The sequence below is a fragment of the Salmo salar genome, chromosome 03 (genome assembly GCF_965601325.2).
Source record: "Salmo salar chromosome 03, fSalSal1, whole genome shotgun sequence".
In the NCBI taxonomy this organism is placed as follows: domain Eukaryota; kingdom Metazoa; phylum Chordata; class Actinopteri; order Salmoniformes; family Salmonidae; genus Salmo; species Salmo salar.
The window spans coordinates 70771166-70782171 of record NC_138293.1 but is presented as its reverse complement, the minus strand read 5'-3'; the positions used below and the strand labels follow the sequence as shown (position 1 = coordinate 70782171).

Genomic DNA, 11006 nt, shown 5'->3' with positions numbered 1-11006 from the left:
ACTTACACGATTTCATTGTTCTGATTCGCTACATCCCAGTCAAGTCCCTCCCCCTGCCGAAGCGCATCGTTGTAGACTGATATCAAAGATGGCGACTGGAACCGCGTAAATTGGTGAATCCGGAGAGGTAGTAAAATTACATATAATTGTACATTTCTTCTCTCTTTGCGACAGTAAAATTCACATATTCTCACCTGAGCATGCTAAAACAGAATGTATGAACCAAATGCATGAAAATGTATTTATTTGTCCGTTTAGATTGACATAGGCCTAGCTGCACCAGAAGCCACGGACTGCTATTGCAGTGCCTTCCGGATAACCCAGCACATAATCAGCAATACGAGTTAGAAGAGGTTGCGAATGTTGGGAGTTAGGGACTCTCAGCTAATGAAAGGGGGTGTGTTTGTGTATTTTTTCGAAAGTAGGCGGGAATTTATCCTTCAATTGCCTAAACACACTTCAGTTTTGTAATGTATCTATTATTACTATAGGCGCAAGCATGCCATTTATCAGTGTAGACGGTTATCCAAAGTTTAAGGAGAGACAGCAATTACAGAAATTGAATGTCTTCTCTCATCACCCATATGTGGTGGCGAGTTGTAACAAGGCAGTTCTTGCTTTTTGAAGAGGCTTACTCAGTTTGATCAATTTGGTGTAAAAATACTTATTTATTGTTGTCTGTCTCTTATTTTTGACAACCTTCCATTCACAGTGAAATGTAAATATCCTGTATTTTGCAGTAAAACTGCTCCAAGTCACAAGTTGCATGTCTGTGTTATATTGGCTGAGTCAGTGGCTGATGTTTCCTCCATATCCTTATGACTGTGTTCTAATATCTTGCTATTGTTAGTGACACAGCGAGACGAGCAACCCTGTTGAGGAGGAAAGAGAGATGGCTTTTGAGGAGATCAAAAAGAAGGGAGTAGTTGGTAATTTGTGCCGGTTCTTTCCTCTTGTGCCTCTTATGTTATTTTGAAGAAATCTGTCAATAATTTAGTTATTAAAAGTCATCATCATCATTCCAATTGTCATGCAATGCCTGAAGTTCCCAGTGTGCATTACAACTCTCTCTTTCTCAGAGGTAGGGATGGAAGGGGAAGTGGGCCTTGTGGCTGGTCGCAGTCAGAGAGAGAAGAGGAGATCATACAAGGACCTGCTCAGAGAGGAGGAGGAGATTGCTGCACAGGTCCGCAAGTCCTCCAAGAAACGGCCCAAGGTAACAGCAGAACACTGGTTTCAAAAGGTAGTGCCATGTAGTTTCTGTTGGTTGTAAATGTAGTCAAATCCTGACTTTTTCATTTAGGACTCAGAAATGTTCTTATTGGGAGGGGACTCCCACAAGAAGAAGAAAAAGCACAGTGAAGACTACTATTACAGAGGTAAGAGAGGAAGGAATTCTGCTCTGTCAATAAAAAATATTGAATTATTTGCGTGAATTTTATGCTGAACCGATTCATTATGTTCTCACTCTCCCTTCACTATGTTCTTTACCAGACCAGCAAGGCTCGGGCCCACCTCCCCACAAGAAGAAGCGAAAGTCATCAGACCACTCCCCTTCCCTGTCCTCCTCGTCTTCCTCCCATCCCACAGACACAGCCATGGGGCTCCTACAGGCCATCACCTCCCCTATGGCCACCGGCTCAGACCCGAGCCCACACCTGCACAAGAAGCCCTCCTACCCCTCCTTCTCTTCCTCCCACTCCTCCAAAGACCGCAAACGTGATGGGAGCACTGGAGGAAGCAAAAGCAGCCACTCCTCTCATTCCCGCCCTATGTCCTCATCCTCCTCTTCCAAAAAGCACTCCTCCAAGTCGTCGTCTCTGTTCCATGGTGGTACCGGTACCCCTAAAGGAGATCTCCTGAACATACGTGAGCCGGATGGGCTGAGGATGAAGCTCATGGTCTCACCTAAGGAGAAGGCCGAAGGAGAGGGCTTTCCCTTCCCTCCTCACTCCTCCTCATCCTCAAAAGGGGGAATAAAAAAGGAGAAGGACAGAGACCGGAAGCAGCTCTCTAAAGTCCCCAAGAAGATGCAGCAGAGCCGAGATCCACTGCCTGTTGTGGGGAAAGAAGTGGAGGTGGAGGGTAAGAGGGCCTTTGGCTAGATTTATCGCTATGAGAGACATTATTAGAAACACATTTGTATGTGCACTTAACAACTTTTCCTGTATTTGTGTTGATTCCTGCATGAACCCTATGTCCTCTCTCTCTTGTGTGTCAGGGCACTACGGTGGGGGTATGGGGGGAGACAGCTCCTCCTCAGGGGGTGAACTGGAGGCAGGAGAGCTGGTGATAGACGACTCGTACAAGCATCTGTCAAAGAAAAAGAAGAAGAGCAAGAAAAGCAAGAAGAAAAAGGAGAAAGAGAAGGACAGGGAGAAAGACAAAGGCGGGAGAGAGAAGAAGCACAGCAAAGGATCAGGAGGTGATTAGAAGCTTTTGGAACGCTGCCTCTAGTCTGCCTTAGTCCTATTGCAGAAAGATGTTTAACATTGGTTACTTCAACAGTTACTTTTATTATGCATTCTAATATGTGCTCCTTGTATGCTTTCTCCAGGGGACCCATCGAGAGGCCACACGCATACCCATGGCTCAGCCAATCACTCTGCAGCTGGTGGAATGTATGCCATGGGGGCCCCCATCCCTACTCCCATCCTTACTCACCATCATCAAAGTAATGAAGTAGCAATGATGGAGAAGAAGAAAAAGAAGGAGGAGAGGGAGAGGGAAAAGCACGAGAAGGAGAAAGATAAGGTAAGAACCAAAACAGATTGGTAGTTTAGGCTTTTAGACAGTGTTTACTGCATTTTGTACAGTATATATATGTACAGTAAATATCAAATTTGATTGGTCACATACACAGATTTAGCAGATGTTATTGCGGGTGTAGTGAAATGCTTTATATATATATATATATATTACTGCTCATCTCCTGCTTCTCCTTTCTCTCTCAGCCCAAGAAGAAGAACACAACAGCATACCAGGTGTTCTGTAAAGAGTACAGGGTCAACATCAATGCAGAGCAGCCGGGACTAGGTGGGCAGAGTTATCCCTTTTTTATAATTACATTGTAACTATTAATGATTGTGGTACATATGCTATACAAAACCTAAAGAAAGACTTTACTGTTTGCAGTGTTCGGGGAGCTGAGCAAAAAGTTGGCAGAGGTGTGGAAACAGCTCCCAGAAAAAGATAAACTGGTAAGTTTCACTTGAAATGAACAATTTAAGAAGAGATTTGATTGATAATTCTGATTAAACATTTGAAATCAATTTAAGAATGGCGTGCCAGCACTATGCTATGAGTCATGGTCCATGGCCTAAATTGCTTGTATATACACATAGGTGTGGAAGCAGAAAGCTCAGTACCTGCAGCACAAGCAGAACAAAGCTGAGGCCACCACAGTCAAACGCAAGAGCTCCACAGATGGAGTCAAAAGCAAAGGTAAGAGCTAGGGATGCACGATAAATCGGTGAGCATATCGGAATCTAACGCTAGTAGCTAAAAATGGCAACATCGGCCCAATGTCTAGTTTAACGCCGATGTGCAAAACCGATGTCAAAGCTGACTTGCATACGTATATAACGTAAGTAGATGACATAATGAATACTAAGCGCACACTTCCAACAACTAAACCAGTTCAAGTTGAGCAGTCATCTGAAAGAGTAACAACATTTCAGCGAGACAACACAAAGGCGAAACCCATTAACGCCAAGATAATGGAATTCATTATGCTACTTGCTATGTGTGTCACGACTGACATTTGGACCAGCGATATCAGCCTCATGAGCATGCTGAGTCTGACAGCACAGTGTGTCAACGAGGATTTCCTACTGAGGAAAGCGGTATTGCATGCTCAAGAATGTGCTGGTTCTCATACCGCTGCTGCCATTTCAATGGCCCTTGAGAACATGTTTGAAACTTGGAGACATGAACACACTCCTAGTGCCATTCGAACAACTGACTGGAGAAATAAGCTAATCAACTGCGTCTGCAGCAGATACCCTCTGTCACGGCATTGAAACGCCTGCTCAACACAACTGCCCACACCGACCGTGGGGTTATAACTTAGGCTGTGAACAAGCGATTCGGTGGCATTCTCTCTGAGCCTCTTTACTGTGTCACCACCATGCTTAATGCTAGGTACAAGGACTGCTACTTCGATGCAGACAAACAGGGTTTACGTGAAATGTAACGACGCTGGGACAATTGTGCGCGGTCCTATGGGACTCCCAATCACGTCCGGATGTGATACAGCCTGGGACTGTAGTGATGCCTCTTGCACTGAGATGCAGTGCCTTAGACCGCTGCATCCATGTGTGTGTGTGTGTTAACTATTTAACTGTACTGGAATGCTTAAAAGGCCGCTAAAATGTTAAATATCGGTATTGTTTTTTTTTTTTTTTACAAGGAAAATATCAGATATCGGTATCGGCCAAAAATGTGATGTCGGTGCATCCCTAGTAAGAGCCCATCAGCAGCCACGTTGGCCTTGCAGCTCTATCAGCGTTGACAGTGATACTAAGTCAATCAGTAGTCCTGTCCCTTCTCTATGCTGCTTTATCTCTCTCTCTCAGTAGCCCACAGGACACTCATGGTCAGTTGGTCACTGCGTGTGGTGTATTTGTGTGTGTCTCAGGCTCTATGAAGGGCATGGGGCTGGGAGCAGGGCTGGTGTCCCCCAACCGGGCGTCTGTGGGTGTGTCCCTGTCACCAGCACGGGTCCCTGATGTCGACCCCATCGATGCGGCCGCCCACCTGCAGCTACTGGGAGAGTCCCTGTCCCTCATCGGCCACCGATTACAGGAGACAGAGGTACACACAACCACCTATTCCTTGCATCTTTTAACTTAGCTGTTGTGTCCAAACGTACTCTCTTCACCTACAACAGAAATGTCTCATTATCACATTCATATGAGTAAAGACTGAACAAAGATTTGTGTGTGTGACCACTAGACTAACTGCCTCTGCTCTCACCTCACTCAGGGGATGGTGGCGGTGTCAGGCAGTCTCTCTGTACTGCTGGACTCCATCTTGTGTGCCCTTGGACCCCTGACCTGCCTCACAGCACAGATCCCCCAGCTCAACGGATGTCCCCGCCAAGTCTTGGTAAATCACTCACACCTTGCCATCTATTTGAAATGTTGTTCTGAAAGGTTTCATCTCACACTTGGGCTGTAAAGTAAAAATATGTGGCTGTAGTGATAGCACTTTGTGTGACAGCAAGTGTGTTGCATAAGGCCAGCCTGAAACATTTCTCTCCTTCTTTTATGTCTCTTTCAGTCCAACACCTTGGACAACATTGCCTACATCATGCCAGGGCTGTGAAACCAACAAAAACATTTCCTTTCCCGTCTACTGAGTGTCCTCGCCATGAAGTAAAACGTTTGGAGTGAGAGTGCCCATTATAGAAGCGTGGCTTGGGATGCAGACTATTATTTATGCAGCAACGCATTGGAAAACGTGGATATTAATAGTTTCAACATGTTTTTAAAATGTATTTTAAAATGTGTTAATAATTTCTTCTTTTTTTACTGAAACCTATTTTAATGAACACTTTTCTTTCCCTCTGGCATGTCTGTTAGCATCTTCAGATTTAACTGTATGTTCTTGTGCGTGTGGGAATGTGTGTTTTCTGTGTGTATACAGTATCTCCAGAGGATAGTTTTTACTCAAAAGGACGAGCCAGGGCCCAAGTCTACCATTGTTCCTCTTCCATCAACATACCATGAAAATAATATATTTTGACAACTATTCATGTTTGTTTTACCAGTTAATTACATAATGACTTGCTCTTTTGTATATATGCTATTTTACTGAGTATTAAGGTTTAGATTTTGATTGTAGAATGACATTTGTATACGGTAGAAACATTTTGAGGCAACTGCAATCAAACCTCTATTCTGGTATTTGTAGCTTTTGAAGCACAAAGCTGTAAGCCACATTTTCATTAATACATTTCTTCCTCTGAGTATACAGTATGGAAATGTTGAAAATAAAAATGACAGTGTCAACATGCAGACTGAGCATAGCAGACTTATATGACTGGTATGTACCACTACCACCATTTTTCAACTACAGCTGTTGTTCTGACTCCTACACAAACCAATGAATGAATAAGGCTTATATTTATTGTAACAAACCATTGTAGAGTATCAAGATAATTTACATTTTAAGGCCAGTTATACCGACAACTGAAATTGCTATGTTTAAGTGAGTAAAGTGAATTGTACATGAACTGCAGCAGCTGCTTGTGAATCCTCAGGATCCTTGTCAGATTGAGGATGATATGTCTTTTCTACAGACAGCGTAGAACTAGAACACTATGTCTTTGCTTCCACATGCCTCTATGCCTCAGCCAGGGAGGAATGCAAAACCTTCCCTAATGAAGTGCTTTGGATTCTCTGTTAACCAATAAGTAAAATATTGCATAATTTGGTCAACAGCGTGATTAACTTTGTTCATACGTTTTAGAAATTGAGAGAACGTTTGGTGATACAGATGATTTGTCGCCACAGATGGTTTGTTTACATAGCAAGTTAAGCGAACTAACATAGATGGTTAGGATAATTAACGTGTCAGGTTAGGAGAACCAACGCAGCAGGTTGGGTGAAATGATGTAGCAGTTTAGGAGAACGAGGTCAAGGTTACGCCACGATCACACTGACAGTGCTATGAATTTTGGTACATCAGAAGGACATTTCCGATGGAACGCTGCGTTTTACTTGCAACATTGCGTTGCGGTGCATTCTGTTTGGTGCATACGTTGGATTTATCGACTGTATGAGTCAAACTATAGGCATAGACGACTTGACATAAATGGTAGCAGAAGATGAATGTTGAACCTTTGTTGCGCACATATCCAGATGATGCCGCGTACCATTTTGCGTTCAACTGTTGGTATGATCGAGGCGTTCGGAAAAGGGCTCAGTTCCAACGCTACGTTGTCAACAACGGTTGTCCCCGACGCGACCACTAGATAGCGCTGTAGGTCTACTTCATCTAGCCACAACAGTAGAAATGTAAACAAACCATTTGTGGCGACCAATCACTGTATGTGTATACGAAAGTGGCGACAAATAATCAGTATCGACATAGCACAAGGGTCTTCAACATGTTCTTGCCCAGGGACCCCCTCCCAGGCAAACCGGTTTTCCAGGGACCTCCATTCTACCCCCATTCTAGCCCCCGAAAAATATCACGTTGTCTTATCATTAGGTGAATTAATTCATCAACATTTTAAAATTAATAGATTTGATAATTCGTTTTTCATTATTTTGACCTCCCCACATAAACTCTAGCATAGCCTATCATGTAGAAAGGTAACACCTTTTCTCTAAGAGCAGCTGTTTAACTGGTTAAACAAAGGTTAGTCATATGTTGTCAAACATGTATGTCCAAATAAAAAAAAGCGTACTAATAGCTAGTGGCACTGGTAGCCTATTTGCAGGTGCTTTTCAAAGCCTATGTCAGACACTCCAGTGAGTGTAATACCAAAGACAGTGTAATTTTGTATATTTTTGACCTGTTGGAGCTTGAAGCTTAAGAATTCACTGTACCCTGCAATTACATCTGCGACCCTGTCATTGTGATTAATAAACTAATCTAATCTAATTTGCTAAATATTAGGAGTTGAGAAATAAAGTGTTCTCTTTTCTACTGCTGTTGTTGCTAGCAATATTCATAAAAACATTGAAGTACAAATATTTATATTTTATTGGACCCCTGCAGTACCCCTGACATAATATATTGTACATCCCTTTCAATTCTGGCAGATTATCGGCCTACACAGATTCGATTTTTGGAAGTTTGAGCATATTTGCCTTGAACATATTGATTGTAATGATGTTGCATAATTGGTATTTGAAGAAGTCAGCCTACTTTACTTTTTTTGTCACTGCGTCAAAATACCCTACAAAAACGTAGCATGCTAAAACAGGCTGTTCTTGAAGAGCAATGACTACGGCTACGCCCTGAAGACTACAGAAGCACACGGCACAGACCGATCCCTCTTCTAGTGAGTCAGGACGTCAGAACGAGGAAGTTGACTAGAGTGCATACTAAATACGGCAAGAATATCTGGCAATATCGCACAAGCAAGAGATGGCATCAGGTCCCCCACAAACAGGTAAGTGTAGCCTGCCAATTATTCACGCAGGTTTCAGGAAGTGTTGACTTCGCGTTTGTTTATGACTGCTTCATACTCGCTTGTGCACTGTTAACTCGCCACAAACGCACTTCACGGCATGTCAGTTTTTAGAATATGAGGGAGGCTACTGCGATTGAGCTGATGTCTGTATTTTGGAATTCGATGAAACGTGTTTATCGTATTCTACATTTTATAGCCCAGGGTTTCCCAAACTCGGTCCTGGCGCACGTTTTGGGGGTTTTCACTAACACTATACAGACGATTCAAATAATCAAAGATTGATGATGAGTTGGTTATTTGAATCAGCTGTGTAGTGCTAGGGCCAAAAAACCTGCACCTTCACCCAGGGTTGGGGGCAGGACCGAGTGTGGGAAACCCTGGTATATCCTATGAGATGTTTTGTGATTTGAGTTCGTTCTATTCTTATTTATTTTTTTGTCTCACAGGAAAAATATGTACAATGTCTCCATTGTTACAATACATATTTTGGCATAACTTTCAGAGATACAAAAGTGTTTTCTTATTGAACAGTACTAATGTAAACGGAAAATGAAAGCAGAGATCAGATGACCGAAGCTTGTGATGTGTGCGGGCTACTGAATCCTCCCTTTCTAAGAACACTCCATCTCCTCGCCTTGTCCCAATGCAGAGCTGAGGCTGGTCCTGCTCGGCCGGACAAGAGCAGGACAGAGTGCAGCTGGAAACGCCATACTGGGCCGCCAGGCTTTTCTTACCCAGACTGCCAGTGAGCCAGCTGTCACTCAGGACTGTGAGAAGCACAGAGGAACCATTGCAGGGAGATGGGTAAGATACTTTGTTGAGTCTTTAAAAGGACAGTAGCCTACACACTGATCAGATGACTTAAATGTCAACCAGAGGATCTAACATTACACACTGTTTTTGCCTGCAGGTATCAGTGGTAGTCGCCCAAGACTGGTTCTGCTCAGAGCGCCCCCCGGAGGAGGTGAGGCACCATGTCTCCTCTTGCGTGGCCCTGTCGGCCCCAGGGCCTCATGCCTTCCTGCTGTGTGTCCCTGTGGACCGGCCGGCTGACATGGAGCTGCGGGCCCTGGAGGCCCTGGAGAAGGTTTTTGGCCCCACTGCAGTCAGTGGACACACCCTGGTCCTCTTCACCCACACAGACCAGATGGTTCTGGGACAACAGCTGGACGAGTACATCGCCACCAGACGTAAAGACCTACTGGAGCTGGTGGTGATGTGTGGAGACCGCTATCACTCTCTGGAGAGGAGGAGTAGAGGAGAGAAGGATGAGAGGGAGAGTGTGGAAGAGCTGCTGGAGAAGGTTGAACAGACTGTAAAAGAGAGCGGGGTGGAGTTCTACAGCTGCCCCCTCTACCAGGAGGCTGAGGCCAGGGTGAGAGAGAAGCAGGCAGAGATAGTGCGGCAGAGAAGAGGGGGAGAGGAGCTAAATGAAGAGGTGCCCTCCCCAGCCTCACCTCCAGAGGAAGAGCTAGACGATGAAGAGATGGCAAGAGTTAGGGAGGAGGCAGAGAGGAGTGTGCACAACCTGAACATAGACACCGAGGGTATTACCTCTCTTTCTCCTGCCTCCTCCTCTCCCTCATTTCTCTCGTCCTTGTGGCAGGGGTTGACAGGGTGGCTGAGGAGGCTGCCCAAGATGCTGAGGATGGAGTCTCTGCTGGGGGCTTTCGTTGGCCTGTTTGTAGGTGGGCCCGTTGGGCGGATGCTGGGGGCCACTGTGGGCTCAGTAGCCACTGAAGTGGGGAGAAGGAAGACCCCGAAGACAGAGAGAAACAAATAATGGCAATGGGATCCATATCTCCAGTTATTAACCTTAAAGGAACATTTCACCATTTTTCTACATCATATTCATCATCTCCAGCACCACATCAACATATGTGAAAATGGTGCATTTCTATGTTTTGTAGTAAAAAATATTGAGAAAGGTAAGTGTTTCCAATGTTGACATCAACCATTTGCTATTTTTAATAATGCCTACTCACAATTAGTCATAATCATCTTCCTCTTTCTTTTTTACTACAAAATAAAGGAACGCACCATTTTCACATATGTTGACGCTGGGGTGGTGCTGGAAATGGTGAATATGAAGTAGAACAATTTTAGTTTCCCTTTGTCATTTCACTGCACTTATTTTATTGAGCATTAACACAATTGGCTTGTATTTGACCAACGTACAGTCCTCACAATACTTGTTATAATATTTGTTGTTTCACTGCTGGCATGCCTATTTTGACTGGTCATATTTTCAAAACCAATTATTATAGAAGGTATGGTAGGGTCTACTAAAGACTTCAAATAAAGGGGAAGTTGCATACATGATCCACTTGGTGGAGACGTTGACCAAAACATTGAAGTTAAACATGAAATATTTGAGCTCAACTGAAAATGAATACCTTACTGCTAACTAAAGGAAATAAAGATACCATTTCTAAGGCAATTTGTTTTGTCCTGTATATGTCACACAGTTGATACTTTTAAATCATACAATTACACATTTCCCTCAGACTGAATTTGGTCATTTTTGGGACAAAATGTTCAAGCACTATATTTAGGAGTTGAGTATAGGCTACTTTTCGAAAATAAGATTTTCACATGATGCATGATAGATAACGGAGACCTCCACTATAGACGGACCATCTGCAGCAGTGTGTGTTAGCTGAGGACAATTGCTGGAGCGTGTAGAGGGTGTTAATAATAGTGGTGATGAGTGTGGAGTCCTAAGTGAAAGTGCCTCTGACTTTGGAAAACACTGAAGCACTGCTCTCAAAGCTTCCTCTTTTCTCTTTATGCAAGGGCAGGTTATGAGTTTGACATTGATGTAACTGATACTCTGTTAAAACCATCAGTCAAACCC

At 43.8% G+C, this 11006-nt stretch overlaps 2 protein-coding genes across 3 annotated transcripts; both read left to right on the top strand.

The window, feature by feature from the left end:
- Positions 1-42: 42 nt before the first annotated feature.
- On the top strand, positions 43-6026 carry LOC106601319 (HMG box-containing protein 4-like). The gene is made up of 13 exons (XM_014193434.3): positions 43-127; positions 851-929; positions 1080-1216; positions 1304-1379; positions 1495-2085; positions 2222-2425; positions 2558-2754; positions 2955-3036; positions 3136-3200; positions 3345-3444; positions 4640-4815; positions 4987-5109; positions 5284-6026. Exons 2-13 carry the CDS (start codon positions 893-895, stop codon positions 5326-5328), a joined length of 1833 nt encoding a protein of 610 aa, XP_014048909.3. The 5' UTR covers positions 43-127; positions 851-892; the 3' UTR covers positions 5329-6026.
- A 1899-nt stretch (positions 6027-7925) lies between these two features.
- LOC106601304 (GTPase IMAP family member 7) lies at positions 7926-10589 on the top strand. 2 transcript variants are annotated; one of them, XM_045715174.2, is made up of 3 exons: positions 7926-8128; positions 8766-8953; positions 9060-10589. In XM_045715174.2, exons 1-3 carry the CDS (start codon positions 8104-8106, stop codon positions 9930-9932), a joined length of 1086 nt encoding a protein of 361 aa, XP_045571130.2. In that variant the 5' UTR covers positions 7926-8103; the 3' UTR covers positions 9933-10589. The 2 variants fall into 2 exon arrangements, with proteins under 2 accessions (XP_045571130.2, XP_014048887.3); XM_014193412.3 differs by having other exon boundaries at positions 7932-8128; positions 8799-8953.
- Positions 10590-11006: the final 417 nt, after the last annotated feature.